General features: G+C 39.3%; 1 protein-coding gene across 1 annotated transcript; it reads left to right on the top strand.

Annotated features, from left to right (window-relative positions):
- The first annotated feature begins 18,466 nt into the window (after window positions 1-18,466).
- Window positions 18,467-27,594, top strand: LOC311280030 (cilia- and flagella- associated protein 210-like). The gene is made up of 8 exons (XM_084391912.1): window positions 18,467-18,661; window positions 19,883-20,056; window positions 20,134-20,339; window positions 23,512-23,668; window positions 23,756-23,895; window positions 26,072-26,276; window positions 26,500-26,664; window positions 26,743-27,594. Exons 1-8 carry the CDS (start codon window positions 18,476-18,478, stop codon window positions 26,959-26,961), a joined length of 1,452 nt encoding a protein of 483 aa, XP_084248038.1. The 5' UTR covers window positions 18,467-18,475; the 3' UTR covers window positions 26,962-27,594.
- Window positions 27,595-27,645: the final 51 nt, after the last annotated feature.

Below are 27,645 nucleotides of genomic sequence, written 5' to 3'. Positions count from 1 at the left end.
TTACGCGGTCTGCTCCATTATATCTCTAGTACAAATCAAAGCTGACCGCTTCAGGAAGAGCTTGCTTGAGTCAATAATCAACGGAGACTTTTATTGTAGGCTTTCAGATTCAATATAATACTTATCGCAAAGTTAGTTGAAGACAAATAATTCCATAATTAGCAGACCAGTCTGCACCAGACACTCACGCCGCCGCCATTTTGAATGGAAGCCATGCCACCCGTTGTAAAAGTGGTGGCATGGCATGGATGACATCTGATTCTGTGGGGGCTCATTTTGGGGCCATGGGTTACTAGGACAGTTCCTCTTGGTATGTCCAGGCTGGTTGCACCCCCAACACATGTCAGATGTTCTTTGTTAATTGTTGTATTCTCTTCCTCTTCCTCTTCCTCTTCCTGGCATTGCTCCATTTCTGTTGTTTTGCTGTTCAGGTAGGTATATCACAATAGGTGCACTTGGCTGTTGGTGATTTCCTGTGGTGTTGGATGTGCTCTGACCCATAGGGGCTGGTGCCTGCGGCATGGCTTGTGCAGCTGGGTTCGGTATGTTCACCGCTGCCATCACTGCAGACTGATCTTCAACATCTTTTATGGTAGCTTGGACTTTCTTCTTTTTGTTGACTAGGTCATCCATTGGGTCAGCCTTCTTTGAAGCTCTCTTTCTTGATTCTTCATCTTCTGTTCACTCTTCCTGTATTGTTCTACTGCATGAGTCACATGGTCACAGAACTCTCTTGTCGTCTTTGAATTCAGTCCCACTACATCTTCCAGCTTGGCTTTTACAACGGGTGGCATGGCTTCCATTATAGCAGCCCTGAACAGCACTGTTATCACTGGATCTCTTTCAGGGTCTTTTTCCAGCTCTTGCTTCCATCCTCGTCGAGTCAACTGCTTGGTTAAGTCTTGAGTCATCAAGGATTTCATTTGTTCTTGCACCTCCCACACACTTCGCCAACAAGGCTTTGATGTCTCCGATGGCTAGTATCTTGCCCAGTGTCTCTTCTTCCAGTAGTCGAATCCATTTGCCCGCCCCTTCGTGTATGTCAGGGAGGCGTGCTATCAGTCCGTCCAGATCTTGTCCCGCCCACGGCACATACTGTCCTTGATGTCCTTTAATCAGGATGGGGCACTGTTTTTGTTCCTCTCTCAGTTGGTCTCTTCCGTCCTCATGCAGATATGCTCCACTCATTGACCTTCTTCTCAAATTGTCCCCTCTTATCCAGTGTGGTTTGCTTTGGGGGAGTTCTTCCAAGAGCAGGGTCCCTGACACGTTCTTGTATTCTTTGTTAAGGATGGCTGAGTGGGGTCTGTTTCTTGTGTAGTTCTGAAGTCTCTGATGTTCTCTTCGCATGTTTTCCTCCAAGGCTTTTCGCATGGATTCAGTCTCTCTTTGGATTTGTTCTTTGGTGATGTCTCTTTCTATTTCATCCTGTTCAGGCTCGGATTGCTGAGTGTCAGCTTCCATCTCCTTTTGCAGTCTCTCTTCAAGTTCTTGCAGGGCTTTGCTTGCATGATGATAAGGATTGGATAGGGTGGGGTCTGGGGTTACCCTGGTCAGATGTTTCATGCTTAGGTTGCTGTCTTGACTTCCCCCATAGTTCAGTGTGTCTTGCTTTGAAACTTCAAAGATGTCTGTAGTTTTTCTTTCTCTGTGGCCAGGGCTCACTTTTCTGTCGTCATCCTCTCCTCCCTCTCTACTTGCTTCATCACTTGGCTCGTCTTCAAAATCCACTTTACCTTGAACTGTTAAAGTTGCATTCACTAGTGGCAGTTGTTTACCGGTTGAATCATAGGGGGATGCATGAGGGGGTGGGGTTGCCATTACATCACCTTTATTTTCTATCTTCTCCCTAATTCCCTTAATCAATTTTACCCCCATATCTCTAAAAAGATTCAACGCTTCCTGCTGTTTTTCTCTCTTCTCTACTCTTTTTTGCTTCTATCTTGGGCTTTGCGATTCTTTATTAGTGCTCCCATTTCCCTGCACATAGCCAAATCAAATGTTCCCTCTGCTGCCCACTTAGTGTTTAACTTTCTGGTCCTTTTTTCCCACTTCCGAGATAAGTTTTTAATAGCATCTCTACATATCGGATATTGTGTTATAATCTGCTCTACAGGGGTCTCTTGTTGCTGTGACATCGAAGCCATTGCTGCAAGTCTCGATTATTTTCTTCACTCAATTAATCAAATTATAATTTTGTGTTCTCAGTTTTCTGTTAAGTTTAAAAATTCTGGTATCTGTTTAGTTTTTTGAAGATACCTCAAATGGTTTGTATTTATACCTCAGACAATGGCTTCGGCATCACTTTTTCTAGCTGGTTGTGTATATTTAATTTCCAAATGATGTCCTCCCCCAGACACACCAGTTAGAAACTCCAGATAATGTTCTTTTCCAACCACCGTCCTCGTGCAGTTACTTCTCCCGCCCTATACAGATAAGTGAGAGATGGGGTTAATTTCACTTCATGGCCGTTCAACATGATGACTGAAATATTTAATTCTTCTTTGCTACAAGTGTCCGATTCAAATGGTTCAAATAAATCAATTAAAGTCTTTCTTCCTTTTTTATTTAAAATTCTTCTCCCTCTATTGCCCCTCGCGCCCCTCCTGTTCTTCCAGAACTGCGGCATTCTCGGTTGGTGCAGGATGTCTTTCTATCTCCTGCCTGTTTCGGTGAATTTACACCCACAACTGAGTTAAATCTCTTGGATTGTCTTTCAAAACAATCAACACTGTCAGTCTTTCCAATGTCCAACTATCTACTAAGACTGGCCTGATTTCCCCTCCCTGCTTGACTTCATAGATTGTGTCACTCTCCCATTTCACTGACCTAATGTACGAATCCACCTTTATATATACATTTCTCAGAATGGTTGCCACTTTCAGTTCTCTTGGCAAATTCCTCCTTTCCTTCCTTTTCACATATGGAATCCATATTGGATCTATCTTTATGACGTTGGCTGTGAGCTGTGGGTTCAAAAGAACTGTTTTTGTAAGATTAAATTTGTTCAGATGTGGTCTCAGGGCTTCAAGTGTTATCTGTGTTTTTTGTTTTTTGTTTTTTTATCACCTCACGCCAATCCACTAAGGGCCACTTTCGTTCAATCTGGTTCAAATTTGTTATTCTTGTCAATTTTTTCAAAAGCTCATCCTTCCCTTGGTCTGTTAACTCCTGTCGCTGCCCTTCATTATCTATGAACTCTTTTTCTAACCAGAAGTGGTTCTTAATTCCTTTGGTTAGTTTTAATGCCTCCTGAAAATCATTCTCATCTTTTCTTCCTTTCCTCAATCTAGTCTCCTCTGCCTCATAAAGATCTCTCGCTTTAGACCACATGTGTACTTTTTTCATGTGTCAAAAGGTGAGAAAAAACTCTCTCTCTGTCACTTCTCTCCCTCCTTATTTCTTTATCTCAATATAAACGCTTTCCCACTCGAAGCCACACACACACAGACAGCCGCTCTCACACTTATTTATTATTTTCCTACTTTGTCTTGTAACAAATGAAAAGTCAAAGTCAATCAATCAAACTTTTGACAATATGGGCTGTGTTTCCCTATCCGGATCACAACGATTACAGTCCGGAAGATGGCCAAACAGCCGACAAAGCCAATTTCGTGGAATATTTTTTGTTCTTTGATATCTTGATTTTTTTATTTTAATTTTAATTCTCCTGTCATCAATTTTGTTTTATCATCCATTAAGCTTTTAATAACACTGATTAAAAAATTATTTATTGTAAGAGTTTTATTTTATGTGCCTTTGTCTGTCTCAGCCTAATTACTCCCTCTTTTCCCACTGAGCGGTGCCAAGGTCACTTGCACACAATTGTAACAATTTCGGGACAGTGGCTCAGCTGTAATTTCATGCAAAGCACAGAGCTCAGTCAAAAAACACTTCATCTCTGCGTCTCTGTCCTTTCCATGAATTCTACTCAAATACGGCTGTATAATTTCTAACTTTTAATTTCTATCACTTTTGGGTTTTTGGAAAAACACATTATAAGTAAACTGTATTTTTATTATTATTATTATCACTTTTGCTAATTTTCTCCGAAATGACCTTTCCCCTTATTTCTAAGATGAAAAATCACTTAGACAAACAAGACTACAGATTTCTCTCCTTCTACTTAAGATGAAAAATCACTTAAAAACAGATCAGACTAACAGATCACGTGCTCATCATTTCAAACGCACTTTTCACGTAGGGCGTTGCACGCACACACAACAAATAACAAATCACGTGCTTCTCACATGCAGCGCGTCTTCTGCGTTGGGGACACGCGCCTCTCGCGTACACAAATAACGTGCCTCTCACGTTATAACGCACCTCTGCGTTTAAGGACAATACAACATATAATCTTGCAAACGCACTTTTCGTATAAAATACTGACGCACACATGTACAATGCACCTTCATGCGAATGGAATACGCACTTCTGCGTATGGACAGACAAACAGATACTGCATGCACTTTTTCTCAAAACCTGGAACCTACCCTCCTTTTACCTTCTTATCTTTTATCACTTTTTAGGTTCTTTTTGGTGGAGTCTTTTGTTTAAGGTAGTCACCAACCGGGCGTTAGCTTACCAGGGGCAGCACAAAACAAATATAAGCAAAATTTGCTTACCTTATTTTTATGGCGCCTTTGTTTTGTGAGGCCTCTGCCAGCACGCCCACCGTGGTCACCCCTCGACCCCTTGTCCCTCCTGGCTCGGCTCGACAATTATGTTGTGGCAAATTCATAGTTCTTTTTGGTTCAGGTCTCGAAGAAGTTTCTCAGAGTCGAGGCTCCAGGTCAGAAGAATTAACTTTATTGACAAGCAACAAAGTGAGAAGCCGGCCGGCCGTCCGGACATCTGAGGTTACATTGGCCAGTGTTCATGTCTTATACTTTTTCTTATCGCTAGGTGCCCAATGGATACTCTCAAATCTATCTCTTCCCCTCTGTCACGCCTGGTGACCTTGGCACAGTTAGACATGTCTTCTCTACTGGTCAAACCTCACACAATGGTGCTCTGTTTCATACTTTGTTTTGACACTTCATATTGCTGATGCATACTGGTTATTTTCCATTCTTTCATCCTTCTTCAGACCTATTTTTTCATGCTTGTCATCATTTTTTGTTTTGTTTCATTACATCATACTTAGACATGAATCAAAGGAAAATTCTCCAACAAAATCAGCCTGTACTAAACACCTATACAAGTGTTACTCTCAGTTTCATATTTTTGTACAGTATTGTAAACGTGGATAATGTAACATTAACTGCAGTGAACAGTAGATAGTGTAATTCTTGTTTTATTTATTTTTTAAATACATTTTTACAAAAGAAAACTTTACAAAATAAATTTGGCAGGGTAAATCCCAGCGTTTTCTCTAGTTTATTTGAGAAGTAGATACTTGGACACTGGTAACAGTACTGTGAGGGGTCGTTGGCCTGTTTTCTCACCTGAGACAAACACTGGCCTTTCAGGCCTTCCTGCATTGATATGTAAATTGCGTGTGGGGGGGAAGTGCAACAACTCAATACACACACTAGAGTCTACATACACATGAAAAATACCTATTTTAGAATATCAAGGATAATAATGAGTTATGGTTAAATCATTCAATCATTTATACCACAGTCTTAAATTATATCTTAAATGATATCAGGTTAAAAGACCATGATATCTTCTCCAAACCAACTTACAGCTTGACAGCAGTTCATTTCACATTCAAAATGCACTGAAACTTCATTCATGTCTCCGATCAACTCATTCTTCCAGAACACTAGAAAAGGTTTTAAAAAACCTTTAAATTAACCACACGTTAAATAAAAAAACCCCTCAAATAACAGGTAGCATTATAACATATTTCTGCTGTTTTCTGTTGCTCAGAATTCACAGCATTTTATGTCACGTTCATTGTTTACAGTACAGTACACATTTCCCCCCAAGTTTTCCCTTTTTATAGATGGTGATGAAACTTAAATATTAATACCTGTATGTGTTCAGCTACATCTAATTGTTTTGATAGTATTTAATTTTTTTGATTCTGAATATATTTTAATTCGGTATTACTGTAGAAGTGTTGCAAATGTCTGTGTCATTCAATGTTGTATTAATGCATTCAGTGACTACATCTTCCAAACTACATATTTCACTTAGACACAACCACTGCCAAAACTCAGAGCCCATTTTTATACACTCTTTTATACGCTCAAAACTGTTAAACATAATTGAAAGATCTTATAAACATTGAGATCTTTCCATTTAAATGAATTAATTTCTCACTTAAACACAAAGACCAACAGAACTTGATGTACTATACAGGCTTATTTGCACATGCTTACATGTTTTTCCAAGACTGTGTTATTTAATTTGAAAACCTAAGCTAGACTGAAATGTGCAATATTTCTACCGTATACCACAATGATATATATTCTGAATATTCTTTTTTGAAAAAAAATCAGAAAAATTAAGATGTAACTAAACACATACACAAGTCTTAGTCTTTCATTTCCATCACCATCTATAGAAAAGGAAATCATTTTGTACATTAATGTAAACATGAACCATGTAACATAAACTGCATTGAATTCTGAACAGCAGAAAATAGTGCATATTGCTGCCTGTTGTTTGTGTGTTTTTTGTTTGTATATTTAATTTATGTTTGTTGGCTGAAACACTCTAAAAAATGCTGGGTTATTTTATCTACCCAACCGCTGGGTTATGAAATGTTTTACCCATTATGAGTTATTTATATGGAAGTTGGGTTATTTTGTGCAACTCATGTGTTGAGTCAAAATCCATCAACCCAACATTATATCGTTTGACCCAGCACGTGGGTTGTTTGTGCTTCGAACGTCATCATATCGTCACCAGAGTCCACACACCGAGCGCTCGTCACAGCAGAGAACCTGACTGATCCTCCAGCGAGGCAAACAAATAATAAAAGGTATGTGTACACTACATGTCTAATTCACATTGTCTGTGTTGCGTTACCTATTAAATTACTATCTGTATATTGTCGATGTCGAGGCTAGTTGGTTGGTTTGGCTAACAACGTAGCTAACGTTAGCCATTTAGCCGTTATCAGCACGGATAGTCTGCTTATTTGGTCTGAATTACATTTTTTGTAAGGTATTATACATTAAGCAAAAGTTTATTTTTATTCATGCGGAGATGTGGGACTTGAAAGTAAATCATTACAGGATTAGTGTAAGAAAAGAGCTGGTAAGTCCCGCCCCTTCCGCTAATCCCCCTGGACCTCAAAGTTGAAAAACCGTCAATGCAAGTGAATGGGAGAAAATAATTATTTTCTGGTCCCGTTTGAATTTTGCCATGAATGTGAACATGTGTTGTCTGTGAATTTTTTATAGAACTTTTCGTGTAAAGAATGCTACAGTTTAGCGGGTAGAAGTTTGATACGGTTAGACTTTGTGTGAAAGCACTTTGTGGACTACAACTCTTCGCTGCTTTCGACGCGTTTGAAACGTCACCACCACTAGCACACGGCTCTAGCTCACGGATCCCGCTAAACATGACTGTGTCTTTGGTGCACTTCACCGCCTTCTTTCAGGGAGAGGACAAAATCGTTGAGGTTGGTGAAAACCACGGGTAAGTCAACTTTATGGGGTGACGTCACATAGGCGACATGTAGTCTTTCTCGTTATGTCTTTTCCACAACTGCTAGCCGACGAATCATACCATATACTGTCAAACTTGTAACATGAAAGATTATATAAAAAATTCACAGACAACATATGTTCACATTCATGGCACAATTCAAACGGGACCAGAAAATAATTATTTTCTCCCATTCACTTGCATTGACGGTTTTTCAACTTTGAGGTCCAGCGGGGTTTTACGGAAGAGGCGGGACTTACCAGCTCTTTTGTGGTGAGAAACCGGGACAATTTTGAAAACTGAAAGGAGGACTCTGTGTGCGCCTGCGCCCCCTCACATCTGCTGAGGATTTGGCGCGACGTGACGCGGTGTCTCCTGTTTCATCAATTTGTCCTGTTATTTTGCAGGTACTATTGTTACAACAACTTGATAATATGCACACGAGATCTGTAATGTAAATGTATATGTTCATACCGCAGATATTTCGGGTAACGTTAATGACGTTCGGGGTTGTGAATATGTTGAACATAGGTCTATGCAGACTGTCCGCCATTTTGTGAACGCTGTAAGTTAACACACGAGGTTATTGTGAAATGCGTTTAATTCGATTCAAATTGACTCCAGTTACAAGGTTATAGTGTTCATTATGAGTTTACTTTTATTTGTGTTTGGTTTAAGTACATATAAAGATCGGATGCACTTATTTTGCAGAACTGTCTCTCTAACGTTACTTGGCCTTCTGCGCGGGGCCTTTAACATTAAGAAATATGTAATATATTTCTGTGCCCTATGCAGTGAGCAGCCACAAATATTATTGTGCAGTAAAAACATAGACAATTTACATGTAACTTTATGCAATTTGTCATTTGAATTGTAGAGTGGGAGGATTGTTTTCTCTATATTTTGTATAACATTTAAGTTGATGGCGCTCTTGCAAGGGCTCTCATACCAGGTAATTATTAAACGGAATAATTATTTGATGAAGCAAAACAATCATATTTCAGTGACTGACAACTTTGTTCTTTTTTTACAGAATGTACCATATCAGACAAACGTGCGTCACAGCTTAACCCTCTGATGGTCTTCGTTTAGCAGGGGGCCTTCCCGGTCATAAATGACCGGACACCTAAAAATGAAACTTCCTCCATCCCAGTAAAAACCAATGCAATTTATTTTTGTTCTATAATATTTATTCTTTTTAATTTAGAATTTTGAGACAATTTGATTGAACTTATTAATATTTATGCAATATTTATAGTCCATTTTTTGCCATTGAAAATAATGATAATTTTTTTTTTTTGATTTAAAAAAAAACAAAACAATTCTATGCAGTATTTTCGGGTAAAATAGAGACTAGGCTTTCAGAAAAAAATAAAAAATAAAAAAAATTAATGAATTTATTAAACATAAAATTAAATAAAACATGTTATTGCATGGGTTTACCACTAGATGCCTGTATAGCTCTAAATGGAGATGTTTGTGAATTCTAGTTGTTTTTAGACCAAATTACTTACTTTTAAGATGTGGATTGAATGTATTTTTTTAGAAATTCTCAAATAATACTTTTTGCCAAGGTTTATAACACTTTATTAATTATTATTTTAATAATTTTAATAATTATATTAATTATATATACATATTAAGAGTGCATATCAAGTTATGTTATGTTTTTCACTCTTGATGTTTTAGAGCTTCACCCCTTAATTGCTGAGCACTTTTTTTCTGCATCGTGGCCGATTTGTAGAGAATTTTTGTGTTTTTGTCAATTTCCCATTCATTTCCTATGGGGGTAATTTTGACCGAAGACCAAAATCATGACTAATTTTTTTACGACCACTTAGCATGCTCGGATCATGAACTCAATTTTTTTGTATGTTCACATACCTAATGCCAGAAAAGTCACCAAGTTTCGTAATATTCCAATGAAGCCGTGATTTTTAAAAATTCAAAACAGATTTTTGTAGTCTGAATTTATTGGTGTGTATGTGTATAAAAGTGTGTTTGTATGTGTGTGTGTGTGGGTGGGTGTGAATTTTTTGCACTCTTGATGTTGTAGAGTGTCACCCCTTTACTGCGGTGTACTTTTTTTTTGAATCGTGTTTGTAGATTGTACAGTCAAAAGTTCAGAGAATTTTTGCGTTTTTGTAAATTTCCCATTCATTTCCTATGGGTCGGTCATTTTTGACCGAAGACCACGAAAGGGACTAATCCCAGAAAAGTCACCAAGTATCATAACCTTCCGATGAAGCTGTGATTTTTTGCAAAACAGAAAATTATTCGGTCAGAAGTGACCGAAGACCATCAGAGGGTTAAATAATGGTTGAGAAACAATTCTCAGCCCCTCAGCCAGATAGAGACCTACATGCAGAACACGGCAGTCTACAGGGCCAAGTGGATTAGGGACTACAATTGGACCATCGATCAGATCCTCGAAGAGTTCCCTCGCCTGATGACCAAAGGCATGGTAGGTATAGGGAAATATGATCTTGAATGGGCGATTCCCAGGGTAGTCGCGGGGTCTTAAAAGTCTTAAAATATCATGTTCCTAAATTAAGGCCTTAAAAAGTCTTAAATTCCGTTGTCCAAGTCTTAATTTTTTAAATGGAGGTCTTAAATTTCATTATACTAGCCTATTTATTCAAAGTCAACCTGGCTGCAAACGCAACGTGAAAATTCAACAGGGTTTAGCGTAACGTCAGAGAACGTCTAATTTCTAGTATGCACAAACAATAGTTTGGGTTTTCGCGCCGGCGGCAATTGATCAACATTCTAATCAATCAGTCGAGAGGAGAGACATCATGGGGAAGTGTCGTCCGGTTCGGTGTACGCATTTTCAAACCGAACGGTTCGTTGGACCATTTTTCCTGCCGACCAAAATTTCATTATTTCAAATGTAGGCGCGTTGCACGTGGCAAGCGCGCTCATAATGTAAGAGACGCCGGCGCGACCACAACATTGTCCAACATCAAATGTGCAAACGTAATGTAAGCGGAACGAAACTGGGCTACTCGTTATTGTGTGGTTGAAGGACCGCTTATCAGTTTGGACCAGTGCAGCGCGAGCCGATCTTGATCAAGCGACACTGTTACACAGCAGCGGTAATAAGAGAGCCAGTAAATAAATCATTTGAATTCGCCACAGAAGTAATAACATCGCTGGGAGATCTAGTGAGAAACATTCACATTTCTCCGTTATTAACGGATCAAACAGCGCGTGGAAGCCAGGAAGAAACATTGTGGCATGAATGAACTATCCAGTGTCCACAGATCAGCAACATTCACCATGGATTTACTGTAGTAACACTAACTGCAACCATGAAAGTTTGGCAGGAATAGTAGGCTATAATGCTTTCAAGTAACATTATGTTGGTTTTATTTTGACATTATGAATACAACTGCTGCCCTCAAATGTTAATCTGAACTAAAAATAGACCTTTGTTTATAACTACTACAATATTAGGTTACAGAAGGTGCTGTTTTGTTTATGCTCCTAAGAAGAGTCTATTATAGCTCCATCATTGGTCAAAGTGTGTTAGTTTTAATAATAAAAAAAAAAAATAATAATAATAAAAAAATTATCTGGCATTTATTTATTTTTGCTGTATCGAAAACGTACCAAACCGTGACACAAGTGTATCGTATTGAACCGAACCGTGAATTTTGTGAACCGTTACACCCCTACTGTCTATATCTCTCTTACCTGTCTACCCCTCTGAAGCAATGGTTGAAGCAATTTGAATGCTGAGAAACTTTACTAAGACGATTTGTAAAGTTAGTTTATCTGTTTATTGTTATGAATGTTTGATATTTACCAAAAACATCACTTTGCAGTGTGTTGTTGAATGAGTTTTTTTTATAATAAATGTATTTTTAATTAAAACATTTGTTAGTAATAGTCATTATTGGGATTTGATCTGGTGTTTTACGACTGCATAATGGGTGCGATGTAGGTCTTAATTTTCATTAAAGTGGTCTTAAAAAGGTCTTAAAAAAGTCTTAAATTTGGGGTGATCAAACCTGGGGAAACCCTGATTAAACCTTACTTTTCTTGCGGTTAATTCATTTTAATGAAATAAGTGTGATGAGGTTCAAGAGTCAGGAAGGAAGAAGACAGGGGTCGGCGTGACTGGGACTCGTACTTTATTAAAATAAAGCAAAACAAACAAAAGTCGTGCACAACGCGCATTCACCGTGGCAACCGCGACACACCATACGGTTCAAAAATGAGAGCTCGGATCCACCGCTTTTCTTTCTCTGCGTCCAATTCTCTCTCCAGTCTCTCTCTCGTTCCAGCGCGGCTTATAAGCGGTCTCTCCACGCGGATCACAGCAATAAGACACAGGTGTTCGTCATTTGCACTTGACCTACTTGCGTCCCGCTCATCTCTTCTCTCTCCCATTACAGACCGCGCTGAACCACGCCCCCCTCGCCACAAAAAGCATGTCATTATAAAAATAGAACTTAGCCTCATCCATGAACATGATTTTTCGATTCCCGTCTGACTGATTTACATCCACGGTGGAGTTTAAAACGACAGTTCCCATCATTCCACGCTCCTTCACATCGTCATCAAGCTACGCCGTTGTTGTTGTTTGGAATGTAGCGCCCTCTAGAGGCCAAAAATTCTTGCATATTGTAGCTTTAAAGGTGCATTTTTGAGTCTGGTATGCTCATAAACTGAAAGCCAGCAAAATACTAACAAATACCACAGGTATATTTTTCTAATTTATTTGCCAAATGTAGAAGACAAAGGAACTCCTACAAGTGTGCTAAGTTATAACGGGTGTAACGTGGACGGAAAAAATTAAACAATCCTGCAAGATTGCCTCTGTAACACAAAATAATACCATTTCATGAAAACTGGCAAAGAATAGAACAAGTTCATAACACATTAAAATAACCTGTCATCATACTATCAAATTTAAAGATCATACAGATTGTGTTAACGCACTATAACGTGTTAACTTCGTCAGCCTAGGCTATATTCTTACGAACATTGGACAGAAAAACAAAACAGAAAAATGTCATTGAGGATGTTGACTTTCATGAACAGCTTATTGAGTCAAAAATACGCAGAAAACAACGTTGGAAGTTGGACAGACTGAAAATTTCCGTCTAATTTACGAACAAGATGTGCAGAATCTGTCAAAATGTATAAAACCACCATTCATGCACGCTCTTTCACGATGAACGACGCTTTCGGTCCGAAACCACTCGCAATCATCCGACTTTTTTCTTTTATCCTTTCTCACCACAATGATCCTATTTAATGTTTACTTAACCAAAGTTTACCACGTTCGTATCATTTTAACGTTCGTAACCTTTTGGACAGAATCCACAAACTTACCCACAGTCGTTGAAATCCTGTTAACTCTTCCTCCCGCGCAGAGCGACCGTGACCTAGACAATCTTATTTCTGGCATGAGAACCGTTGAGACATTAGGAGATGGAAATGCAGCGTCAGAATAAAATGTTCGAGCGTTATGATTTTTGGACAGAAAATCACGGCCCCAGTTTTATCACGATTTATTAACAATTTATCATGTAGCAACGCATATGAGAATTTAACCCACACAAGATGGTTGTATCGTTATGCTACTGATAGAATTACATGGAAAAATTATATCTCCGCTTCCTTTAGAATCATAGTTTAACGTGCGTAACTGCTTGGACAGAAAGTGTAACGAACGTTAGTAAATGTTTCCATTGCATCGTGGTGGATTAAGGGAATTATACTTTCAGTGTTAGTAGTAGTATTTTGTAGAAGACACACCAAAATAAATGTTATGCGCCAAAATTCAGGATTTTATTAAAGGAAATGAAAGAAATGACTTAGGAAAAATCCAGATGCACTGAATGTCCCACCCTGACATCCGCAATTTCTGGGGACGGAAATAAAATAAAGTCTCATTTAGAGCCCGACCGATATATCGGCAGGCCGATATTATCGGCCGATATTAGGCATTTTCCAATCTATCGGTATCGGCATATATAACGGCCGATTTAAAAAAAAAAAAAAAAAAAACCGGTCGAAACAGCCTTTAACCATGTCATGAGTATTTGCGTTATATAGTTTGTCGACCAGAGGGCGCTCTACAACGCCCTAGTTGACAACACTCGTGTATAACGCGCCACATATCCTGCAGCCCCCTGATGGAGCCAAAGTCATGCAGAGAGAAGAACGGTTAAGTGAGTTCATGGTAGGGTGACCAGAAGTCCCGAAAAATTCGGGACAGTCCCAAAATCTGAGCTGTTGTTGAATCCGGCCTTAATTGTCCCGAAAATTACACTTAAGCAAAATATTGAGTAGATATTGTCTGATAATTATATTAAAAACTGTCCGTGGAGATTGAGTCGTCCTGCAGCCAGCCCCCGCCGGCTGCTCATTGGCTGCGGCATCTTTTTTGTTTCTTTTTTCAAAGATACAGAAAGGCGCGAATTTAGATATGCATTGATAAGCTAATTTTAGAGAGCGCAAGTTTCAGCCGCCGCGAGGACAGTGAATGTGCAGGCAGTCATAAAGGAGTGAGGAAACAGAATTGGTCGCGGCACTGTGTGCAAAAAATACTTCGGCCTAATGTCTGATGTCGGGTTACACAAAGCAAATCATCTACACAATTATTTAGTTTTCTTATTTAATGACGACAATTTAGTTGTAGGCTATTTAATAATGTTGGCATAAGGCTTATTTGCGTTCGCTATAGCCTGAAAGGTCTGATTTGCGCACTGTAACAACAGTGATTTTTTTTTTTTTACAATTTGAGACAGAGAGAGAGAGAGAGAGAGAGAGAGAGAGAGAGAGAGAGAGAGAGAGAGAGAGAGAGAGAGAGAGAGAGAGAGAGAGAGAGAGAGAGAGAGAGAGAGAGAGAGAGAGAGAGAGAGAGAGAGAGAGAGAGAGAGAGAGAGAGAGAGAGAGAGAGAGAGAGAGAGAGAGAGAGAGAGAGAGAGAGAGAGAGAGAGAGAGAGAGAGGTGCGCGCGAGACGCAGAACGAGGGGGAGGGGGAGGGGGAGGGGTGCACGCGCGAGAGACGCAGAGAGAGAGAGATTGTTGTTGTACTCTAGATGAATAAAATGCGACCGCAGTAAGTCAGGGGAATGCTTATATTTCTTCCTTTGGTTTCAATTTTGAACATGTTGCAGTTCTTTTTAAAAAGGTATACATTTTAATACAATTATAAAATGATATAACATTATTTGATGCTGTATATTAGCAGCAATTACGGTACACATTTTTCACTTTAGCAACAAAGTGGAGAACCTCTTTTCTGTAACGAAAGGCCAATCTTATGGGTTGTGGTCTCTCAGACATCGGCAGTAATAAAAATTTCCCTTTGGACTTTAATTACACTTGATACTGGGCATCATTACATTTTTCCCCTGACTGACAGGTGATGCTTGTAACCCGATCATAATCTGTTATCCGACAAGATTAGAATGTTATATTCTAATTAAATTAAATTAGAATGTATGTATTTCTCAATACTTATCACTTCTTTCAAAGCTCTTCACTCCATTGTCTTAACCAACTTCCAGCTTCACTGCAGTTAATTTCACATTCAAAAGCATTAAAACTACCAAAACACATCATTTATGTCTCAAATTAAGTCATTCTTTCAGAACTCTAGTGAAGGTTTCAGCCAACAAACATAAATTAAATATACAAACAAAAAACACACAAACAACAGGCAGCAATATGCACTATTTTCTGCTGTTCAGAATTCAATGCAGTTTATGTTACATGGTTCATGTTTACATTAATGTACAACATGATTTCCTTTTCTATAGATGGTGATGGAAATGAAAGACTAAGACTTGTGTATGTGTTTAGTTACTAGGGGTGGTTAATCTGTCTGATTTCCCGATTCGATTACGATTATTGAAGTCCCGATTCGATTACAGTCGATTTTCGATTATTAACGATTCTCGATTAGCGATTATTGATTTTCCAGTTCACAACAGTAAACGAAAATACACTACAAAGTGATTGCAGTATTAAAAAAAGTCAGCTGCTGAATTACTTAACTCTTTTATTGAGTAACAACAACTCAAAGCACTTTCTGTGTCGTGTAGTTATAACTTCAGAATTATTTGTATGTAGCTTATGTTCTGTAGAACACAGAAATGAATACATCACATTGTGTTGTGACTCATCAAGTTGAACTAAACAATAACAAATAAATGACAGGCTTATTTCCTTTAGGAAGTAGATCAGAACCAACATACTGTAGAAATTGGACAATTTTCTTCTAGAAAGACAAGGTGTTCAGCTAAAGATATTAAATAGCAGTCCCAAACTAGCTTTTGTTAATACAATGTTGGTATGAGCCACCACAGTATTTTACAAATATAAAAAATAACACAAAGTGAAAATAAAGTGGCATTTTGGGGTTAATATTGAAACGACAGTTACCATGGTGAATACACAATACTAACAAGAACTGTTAATGAAACATGGAAACTGCTCCTGGTGAATAGAATGAAAATCATACATGCAAATCCTTCTCAGCTAACACACGACGTACCAGTAACGTGATTTATTGGTATTTTACTTTTATTTCATGACTTAATAATTTACAACGTAACAACGTTGCATGCTCGTAGTTTCCTTTGCACTATACAGTGAAGCGATACACGGCGCGCGCCTCCGCATTTGCGCGTGCAGAATGACCACATGATATACCCTGATCTCAGAATGACCACATGATTTACCCTGATCTCAGAATGACCACATGATATACCCTGATCTCAGAATGACCACATGATTTACCCTGATCTCAGAATGACCACATGATATACCCTGATCTCAGAATGACCACATGATTTACCCTGATCTCAGAATGACCACATGATTTACCCTGATCTCAGAATGACCACATGATTTACCCTGATCTCAGAATGACCACATGATATACCCTGATCTCAGAATGACCACATGATATACCCTGATCTCAGAATGACCACATGATTTACCCTGATCTCAGAATGACCACATGATTTACCCTGATCTCAGAATGACCACATGATTTACCCTGATCTCAGAATGACCACATGATTTACCCTGATCTCAGAATGACCACATGATTTACCCTGATCTCAGAATGACCACATGATATACCCTGATCTCAGAATGACCACATGATTTACCCTGATCTCAGAATGACCACATGATATACCCTGATCTCAGAATGACCACATGATTTACCCTGATCTCAGAATGACCACATGATTTACCCTGATCTCAGAATGACCACATGATATACCCTGATCTCAGAATGACCACATGATTTACCCTGATCTCAGAATGACCACATGATTTACCCTGATCTCAGAATGACCACATGATATACCCTGATCTCAGAATGACCACATGATTTACCCTGATCTCAGAATGACCACATGATTTACCCTGATCTCAGAATGACCACATGATATACCCTGATCTCAGAATGACCACATGATTTACCCTGATCTCAGAATGACCACATGATTTACCCTGATCTCAGAATGACCACATGATATACCCTGATCTCAGAATGACCACATGATATACCCTGATCTCAGAATGACCACATGATTTACCCTGATCTCAGAATGACCACATGATTTACCCTGATCTCAGAATGACCACATGATTTACCCTGATCTCAGAATGACCACAGAATGACCACATGATATACCCTGATCTCAGAATGACCACATGATTTACCCTGATCTCAGAATGACCACATGATATACCCTGATCTCAGAATGACCACATGATTTACCCTGATCTCAGAATGACCACATGATTTACCCTGATCTCAGAATGACCACATGATTTACCCTGATCTCAGAATGACCACATGATATACCCTGATCTCAGAATGACCACATGATATACCCTGATCTCAGAATGACCACATGATTTACCCTGATCTCAGAATGACCACATGATTTACCCTGATCTCAGAATGACCACATGATATACCCTGATCTCAGAATGACCACATGATTTACCCTGATCTCAGAATGACCACATGATATACCCTGATCTCAGATTTACCCTGATCTCAGAATGACCACATGATATACCCTGATCTCAGAATGACCACATGATATACCCTGATCTCAGATTTACCCTGATCTCAGAATGACCACATGATATACCCTGATCTCAGAATGACCACATGATATACCCTGATCTCAGAATGACCACATGATTTACCCTGATCTCAGAATGACCACATGATTTACCCTGATCTCAGAATGACCACATGATATACCCTGATCTCAGAATGACCACATGATTTACCCTGATCTCAGAATGACCACATGATATACCCTGATCTCAGATTTACCCTGATCTCAGAATGACCACATGATATACCCTGATCTCAGAATGACCACATGATTTACCCTGATCTCAGAATGACCACATGATTTACCCTGATCTCAGAATGACCACATGATATACCCTGATCTCAGAATGACCACATGATATACCCTGATCTCAGAATGACCACATGATATACCCTGATCTCAGAATGTAAATCATGTGGTCATTCTGAGATCAGGGTAAATCATGTGGTCATTCTGAGATCAGGGTAAATCTGAGATCAGGGTATATCATGTGGTCATTCTGAGATCAGGGTAAATCATGTGGTCATTCTGAGATCAGGGTATATCATGTGGTCATTCTGAGATCAGAAGATTTGTTTATTTTATGTACAACATACTTTTTGTATACATTTTGTGCAACTTTGTTTGTTTTGTGTTTGTATAAAAACTGTTATTAAAAAAAAAAACATCTGAAAATAATGTATAATAATTAGAGCTTTTTTAATAACTTGGAAATATGTTGTCGAATGCATACAGCTGGCAGTCTGGAGATGGAGAAACCCGAAGCAGACCTTCGTCAAGGGTTAGTGTTGTCCGGAAGTGAATGGCAGCGCGTGCAGGACAGTGTGAACGGTGTGGATCCCCAGAGCAGAAGTGTAGTAACAGCAGCTGAACAGCGGGAGGCGCTGCACATGCGCTCTAAAGAGGCCGTCACACACTGGCCCAACACCATCGAGGTGAGTGGGAGCACTGGGATTACTGCATTAAGTTAGCTCTCTTAATTACATGACACGCAGGAAGACAGAAATAGTAACGTTAGGCTAAATCGAGGGAACGAATCAGTAAATCGTGCACACAATCTAACCCTTTTTTTCTTGCATGTCATGTGCGGGCCTCCGTACTAAATATGCGTAAACATCATGCTTTTTAATGACCTAAACACTTTTAAGGAAGAAAATAGGCCTTTCTATAAGTCTTTATTAAGAAATAAGAATCATTTATTAAAAAATTGGCTTTTTTAGCTCGTATGTATAATGTATTATAATATTTTGTTAATACTCCTGTTTATTTTGTATGCCGTTTGTGTTTAGAATGTTTTCAGGTTACACTTTACAATATTGGTTAATGCATTAAGTAAAACTAATTTGAGATTCACATTTGTTACAGTATATCTTACATCCTTGTTAATGTTAATCATTAAAATACAGCTGTTTATTGTTAGTTCATGTTAGCTCAGGTCTATTAAATATTAACAGACTGACAACTTTTGATTTAAAAAATGTATTAATAAAATTAACATTAACTAAGATCAATAAATGTTTTAGAATTATTTTTCATTGTTAGTTCCTGTTAGCCGTCGTTAGGGTTAGGGTTAGGGTTAGGTTAGCTTAACTAATGGTGAACTTACTATACGACTGTCACATGGAGTTCCACACGCTCGAGTCAGAGATAAACTAAGAGTGCTTTTAATCACCGATGGGAACATGCAGGAGAAACAGAATCATTACACTCAATCCAGACTATCCTGGACAGGGAACGACGTCAGACTGAGGGCTTAGATACACATAGCACACAAAAGAGCTGATTAACTGTACAACAGGTGAGAGGAATGATTAGTCAAACACACTGGGAAGCTAACGGGAACAGAACTAAAACACAAACTACACCTAAAAGAACATACACAATACAAACAAATGTTACCATTGTTTATTCTTTTGAGCAGATACTTTTAGTTTTTTATTTTAATTATATAGCCTTGTTTATACTTCTCGTGTCTGTGCCCCTATTATAATATTAAGTTTGTTACAATTTAGTATAATGTTAAATTGTAATTTGAATGTCATCTTGATGTGATATTCATTTGAAAAAAAACTATACCTGTGTCTCTGAGGGTTAATATGAGACTTGATGTGTACAGTAACAAAGTACAACAAACAAATCTGATTTCATCCTTACAGGGACAACGGCATAAAAAGCTAGAGGCGAAAGCCATGCGAGAGGCGCTGATCGAAGAGAGGAGGAAACAGCTGGACCTGCAAGAAGCAGAACACCAGGCCCAGAGACGAGAGGAGACCATCAAGAGAGCTCAAACCCTGCAGTTCTACCAGACCGGCCGAGTGAGAGCCTTCCATGTGCGTGTCTTACGGTATCAGATCACAAATCTTCTTCTGTGGTGAAGTGTTGTAGAAACGATCCTCTTGTTTTATAGAGCGCTCTGATGCTGACGGAGGTCCAGAAGGATAGGGAGGCTCAGGTCGAGCTGAAGCGCATGAGGCTGAAGGCCAGCAGAGAAGCAGACAGAGAGTTCTTTGCTGAAAGGGCTCGCAGGGAAGAGCAGGCGGTCCAGCGGGATCAGCAGAACGCCCTGTGTAGGAGACGAGACCGCCTGGCCGTCTCGGAGAGCTGGAGACTACAGTAAGGAGAAGTCATCTATGCTTCAGTGCACACACAGCTGACAACAACATGCTCGAACAACCTTTTGCTAGCGTTCCAATTAACATATAAATGTTATTTTCGAATGTTCTCTAAACATTCAAAGTGTCGACAACCTTTAAAATGTTTTTTATTTATTTTTCATTTCATTTGGGAATTCTCCAAACATTATGGGAAAGTTCCTTTTAAAAGTAATTGATGACGAGGCCGTAACCAGGGTTAGAACATGAGTGCGGTCCGGGGTGAGCTGTAAGAACACCCACAAATGCAACTCATTATATCCACTATACAGCCTAAACTTCCAAATGCAGACATTCTTTTGTCATCTCATGTGATCTCTAACCCTTCCTCTCAGTTGCTCTCCTCCTTGTCCTCATATCCGTCTTCCTCATCTTTCAATTTAGGCTTTTTTTTTAAAGAAATACATCTAACGGATTTTGCCCAAACCTTTTGGCCATTCTACACTCTCTGTTCTGGAGGATAAACAGTGTTAAATTAGACCTTCTTTATTGCAGCACAATTTGTTATGTAACAATACTGATTACTGTAATATATTTCCATAATAAACATTGCTATATGGATAGGTAATGATAACTTTGCCTGTGCTCTAATACAGTGGTTCTCGACTGGTTAGGCCAGTCACAAGTTTTTTGTGCACTTACTCGTGCCCATAGCGAGGCACCTGTCGAGTTAGAAATCCATCAGACTAACGGTTCGAGAGATATGCGACAGACAGACAGACAGACAGACAGACAGACAGACAGACAGACAGACATACTGACAGACAGACAGTCATACTGACAGACAGTCATACTGACAGACAGTCATACTGACAGACAGACAGACATACTGACAGACAGACATACTGACAGACAGACATACTGACAGACAGACAGTCATACTGACAGACAGTCATACTGACAGACAGACATACTGACAGACAGACAGACATACTGACAGACATACTGACAGACAGACAGACATACTGACAGACAGACAGACAGACAGACAGACATACTGACAGACAGACAGACAGACATACTGACATACTGACAGACAGACAGACATACTGACAGACAGACAGACAGACAGACATACTGACAGACAGACAGACAGACAGACAGACATACTGACATACTGACAGACAGACAGACAGACAGACAGACATACTGACAGACAGACAGACATACTGACAGACAGACAGACAGACAGACAGACATACTGACATACTGACAGACAGACAGACAGACAGACATACTGACAGACAGACAGACATACTGACAGACAGACAGACATACTGACAGACAGACAGACAGACAGACAGACAGACATACAGACAGACAGACAGACAGACAGACAGACAGACATACATACTGACAGACAGACAGACAGACAGACAAACATACTGACAGACAGACAGACAGACAGACAGACAGAAATACTGACAGACAGACAGACAAACATACTGACATACTGACAGACAGACAGATAGACAGACATACTGACATACTGACATACTGACAGACAGACAAACATACTGACATACTGACAGACAGACAGATAGACAGACATACTGACAGACAGACAGACAGACAGACAGACATACTGACAGACAGACATACTGACAGACAGACAGACAGACAGACAGACAGACATACTGACAGACATACTGACAGACAGACAGACAGACAGACAGACAGACAGACAGACAGACAGACAGACAGACATACTGACAGACATACTGACAGACAGACAGACTGACAGACAGACAGACAGACAGACATACTGACATACTGACAGACAGACAGACATACTGACAGACAGACAGACAGACAGACAGACAGACAGACATACTGACAGACAGACAGACAGACAGACAGACATACTGACAGACATACTGACAGACAGACAGACAGACAGACAGACAGACAGACATACTGACATACTGACAGACAGACATACTGACAGACAGACAGACAGACAGACAGACAGACAGACAGACATACTGACAGACATACTGACAGACATACTGACAGACAGACAGACAGACATACTGACAGACAGACAGACAGACAGACAGACAGACATACAGACAGACAGACAGACAGACAGACATACAGACAGACAGACAGACAGACATACTGACAGACAGACAGACATACTGACAGACAGACTGACAGACATACTGACATACTGACAGACAGACAGACATACTGACAGACAGACAGACAGACATACTGACAGACAGACAGACAGACAGACAGACAGACATACAGACAGACATACAGACAGACATACTGACAGACAGACATACAGACAGACAGACATACAGACAGACAGACAGACAGACAGACAGACATACTGACATACAGACAGACATACTGACAGACAGACAGACAGACAGACAGACATACTGACTGACAGACAGACAGACAGACAGACAGACAGACAGACTGACAGACATACTGACAGACAGACAGACAGACAGACAGACAGACAGACAGACAGACAGACATACTGTGCAAGATAGAAATTGGAAGTTAAATGGTTCAAAAAATTTATCTGGCATTTATTTATTTTTGCTGTATCGAAAACGTACCAAACCGTGACACAAGTGTATCGTATTGAACCGAACCGTGAATTTTGTGAACCGTTACACCCCTACTGTCTATATCTCTCTTACCTGTCTACCCCTCTGAAGCAATGGTTGAAGCAATTTGAATGCTGAGAAACTTTACTAAGACGATTTGTAAAGTTAGTTTATCTGTTTATTGTTATGAATGTTTGATATTTACCAAAATCATCACTTTGCAGTGTGTTGTTGAATGAGTTTTTTTTTTTATAATAAATGTATTTTTAATTAAAACATTTGTTAGTAATAGTCATTATTGGGATTTGATCTGGTGTTTTACGACTGCATAATGGGTGCGATGTAGGTCTTAATTTTCATTAAAGTGGTCTTAAAAAGGTCTTAAAGTCTTAAATTTGGGGTGATCAAACCTGGGGAAACCCTGAACTTTGATAACTTTGAACGAACATTCTATTAACGTTACTAGAAGACCGTTTGTTCGTAACTTTGAGGTTCTGAGAACATTCCCTGTCAGCTGGGAATTCCCTTAAAGCACAAGGTGTCTGACGTCTCCCGCTTTATTAGGTGTCAGGATCATGAGATGAAGAAAGAGCAGAAGAGGCAGGAGATCAGGAGGGAGGCTGTAGAAATAGAGCGAATTAGAGAGTGTGCTCTGATGGAACGGGCCATGAAAGAGCGCAAGAAACACGAAGAGAAGAGGAGCTCGACGAAAGCTTTTCGGGTAAGGCGGTTGTTGGACAACATTCACACTGTGAAAGCAGACTGAATCAGATGCGGTTTAGAAATCCCTTCTTCTGTCTTCCATCAGGACCTTCTGACCGAAAGAGAGCTGAAGAGAGCAGCGGAGGCTCGGAGGCAGGAGGAAGAGGAGGAGAGAAAAAAGCAGATCACCAGCCAGAGAGAGGAAGAGAAGAGAGTGTGGAAGGAGAAGCAGGAGGGAATACTCAGGTACTCTACATCAGACAAATGCGTCCTGTGCTGGAGATTACAGGATTCTCATTAGTGCCAGAAATTAACTTCTTTATTTTGCTTCCTGCTATATTTTACATGTATGAGGGCTAGCACGTATAAAACACACAGCATGCTGATTATTTATGTTAAACACTTCCAATCCAGACTAAACTTGATATATTAAATGCTAGACAACAGATAAAATAACTTTGGGCGCATTTTAGGCATTTTTGTTACTTAAAAACTGTGAATCTCTAGAGATCATGGGCTGTTATTTTAGTATTATTTATAGTATACAGTATTTAGCAATGGTTTGAATGACCTTTTATTGTTATATTTTCTGTTTAAGTTTTAGGAATTGTGAGTATGTGCTTCTGTCATTTTTTTTATTCGTTTTTTTTGTCTTTTTCTTTTGAGCTTTATTTTATATTTATTTCAGTTTTAGTTTTAGTAATTTTAGTACTTCAACTTACAAATTGAAATGTTATTTCAGTTAGTTGCCAAGGCAACATTTTTAAGTTTAAAGGAGAACTTGGTAACTTTTTTAACTTAATAAAACTGTCTAGAAATCATTTGGATGGTTAAACAACCTGTTCTGGTGATACTGGTGACTTTCCCCGCTCCCCCCAGCGTTCCCAGGCGGAAAACCAACCTTGCAACTTGGGCACTACCGTCCCGGCAAGATAGAAATTGGAAGTCTCGTGAGAAGCGAGAACTAGAACGAGAACGAGCGCGAAACACAAATTGCTTTACGGCAATTCGACATAAACAAACACGCATGTATGATGTATTACCAGATTACCCACCTCGGTAGACCTAGCTCCACACGATACAGTTGGCTTGCTCCGATCAAAACACACGCACATGAGCAGCGGTAGAGAGGGGGAGGAGGCGCCGCAAGGGAGTTATTTACGACTGTGTTGTGAAATATACGCCCTCCCACAGCTGTAGGGGGAGCTCGTGGGGAAAACACACGACAACAAAAGGGAAAATCAGCGAAGAAGTGACTAGAGTTCGCTAGAGTTACCGAGTTCTCCTTTAAGGTTTAAGTTTAAGTTTTTCATCTAATGTCTCATCTAATATTTGTATTTTTTATTTTTAGCTTCATAACACAGTAAACCCTAACGCTCAAAATAATTCATTGTATTGAGTAGGGCCAACTCAAATTATACAAATTAGTTCCATCAAATTAACAAAAGATACTTAAAATGTTACGAGTATTTAAAACTTTCTTTTTTCTTTTGAGTTCACAAAACTGACACATTTTAAGTACGTTGAATTGTTTCGTTGTTTTGAGTTCTATGTACTTGTTTCTTTTAATTTTGACAAACTTAAATTTAACTGAAACTAGGCTGGGATTTTTTGTGGGAGATTTAGTAGTGTTTAATGTTTTGCTATGCTAGTTTAGAAGAGTTTCTGTTATGTTGGGTTTTTTGAGTCGCCATCATGGCTGGTGACGAGTGGAGCATGAGCTTGCTTTGAGAACAGTGTGTGTTAAATGTTTTAAGTTGCTGTACTCATTCCACAAGTGCTATGATATGCTGATGCTGTCAAAGCATCGTGTCACCAATTAGCAAGGTAGCACTTGTTGAATTAGCTGGTTAAATCTAGCCAAGTTTCCACTACTAAAAACACTGAAGATTACATGACAATTTTAAGTTGTGTATGAATGATCTTACTCAAATATTGTAAGTTAAGAGCAATTAAAATGTATGATTACAAAACAAAAATCTGCAAGCTCTGCTTACTTAAACATTCAATTTCTTAACTTAAACAATTTGATGTTACTGATTACCTCATTATTTGAGTTTTGCCAACTTTATTCGGGTTTACAGTGCATTTAACCAACTAGAAACTGCTCTTTCTGAGTGTTAGTTTCAAATTCAAACTTGCTTGCAAACCAGTTCCAATCTTTCATTTGTCTGTGAAAGGTCTTTTGGGAACATTTATACAAATGTAAATAAATTAGTGTATAAACCTAAATTCAAAATAAACTAATTCAAAAGATTGCTACCATTTGACATCCACATTCTTACAGCTTGCTCATTCATGAATCACATCTAACTGGGAAGGTTATTGAAATCAGTGTGGGAAGCCTGAAGAGAAAGTATACTTCTTTCCACTGCTTGCTTTGTCTCAGAACTGGGCTTGTATTTGACTTTGTTTGCTTTAGAGAGCGTCAAAGACCCAGAGACACTGTTATACAGAAGTTAGACATGCAGAAGATGGAAGAAATCAATCTTCTGAGGAAGAATGAGGAACAGAGCATTGCAAAAGCAGTGACTGAACGTGAGGCCAAACAGGCCCGAGTGCAAAGTGAGAGAGGAGAAAAACATGCAGCCATGTGGGAATCTATCGCTGCACACAGAGAATCCAAGGTAAATGACCTATTCCTAATGTTTTTATACATGTAAACATGTTTAAATCTGCGCTCCGCGTCGTGCCTCACATCGCCCCTCAGCCGCTCCACTGTAACACACGGCTGTGCTGGGCCTTATGGCTTCATTTTACCACAGTGATGCTGGGTTAGAGCATCACACTGTTTATATATCATTTGAAATGCATTTATTGAATTAAACATTTTTCTCAACTCTATATCAGAGGCGAGAGCTGCAACAAAAGGCAGAGGATGAAAAACAGAAATCTCTGGAGACGCTGAATGCACTGAAGGAAGCAGATAAACTCTTCAGGGAAAAGGAACAACTTAAAGCTCAAAAAGCTAAAGCTAAAGGAAAAGCACTGCAAGACAGCTACAGACAACAAATGGTGGGTATTATTTTAATATGTTTTATTTTATGCATTGAAGTCATAATTTCTCTCTAATGCAACACTGGTTTTGTAAAGGCTGAAAAACGTGCAAGTGATCTCCGTACGAGAAAAGAACAGGAAGACTTGGTGGCGAAGAACATCGCTCTCATGGCTGAGGAGGAAAACCAGTTCCAGAAATATGCCAAACAAGTCCTCGAAACAGCCCAGAAGGCCGAGAGAGACGTCTCCCCTCTCCTGAAGAACAAGCGGTCACTTCGTGGAAACGGCAAGAGCACGCAAGTATTTTCTTCTTAATATCCAGTTCTCCTGTTGGTCACTTTACTATTTGACTCAAGGTAAGGCTATTTTCGATTCTCTGCTTATCAAAGAATTTGCTGACTTTCTATCAGAGTTAGTTTTGGCTGCAGATAAAGTCATAATTGTTGGTGATTTTAATATACATGTAGATAATGAAAAAGATGCATTGGGATTGGCATTTGAAGACATTCAGAACTCTATCGGAGTTAGACAACACGTGTCAGGACCTACTCATTGTCGTAATCATACTCTAGTCTAAATCTAATATTATCACACAGAATCAATGTTGATGCCGTTGAAATTCTGCAGCAGAGCGATGACATCTCAGATCATTATCTAGTCTCGTGTAAACTTCATTTAGCCAAGGCTGCAAAGCAGACTCCGTGTTACAAATATGTTTGACCTATCACTTCTGCCACTAAAGATTGCTTTATTAATAATCTTCCTGATCAGTTTCATCATCTCAGCATCCCAGATAGCTTAGCAGAACTCGATATTACGACAGAAACTTTTAACTCTCTCTTTTCCAGCACTTTAGACACAGTTGCTCCGTTGCGCTTAAAGGGTCATGACACCCCCCTCTTTCAGCTCAAGTCTAGCTCACAATCTTTTTGAAAAATGCAACTTAATTGGGCGTGGTGGCTGTGAGAAGAAGGGCGGGGAGTGGGTGTGGTGTGGCAC

Source organism: Rutilus rutilus (genome assembly GCF_951802725.1).
Source record: "Rutilus rutilus genome assembly, chromosome: 20".
Classification (NCBI taxonomy): domain Eukaryota; kingdom Metazoa; phylum Chordata; class Actinopteri; order Cypriniformes; family Leuciscidae; genus Rutilus; species Rutilus rutilus.
The sequence above is the reverse complement of the archived record's forward strand: the minus strand, read 5'-3'. Positions and strand labels throughout refer to the sequence as shown.

Excerpts from the sequence above, each read along its gene's own strand:
- LOC311280030 (XM_084391912.1), top strand. The coding sequence starts at position 18,476 with ATGGAGAAACCCGAAGCAGACCTTCGTCAAGGGTTAGTGTTGTCCGGA. Across the intron at positions 20,057-20,133 it reads GCCGAGTGAGAGCCTTCCAT|AGCGCTCTGATGCTGACGGA; the intron begins GTGCGTGTCTTA and ends CTTGTTTTATAG. Across the intron at positions 26,665-26,742 it reads ACAGCTACAGACAACAAATG|GCTGAAAAACGTGCAAGTGA; the intron begins GTGGGTATTATT and ends GGTTTTGTAAAG.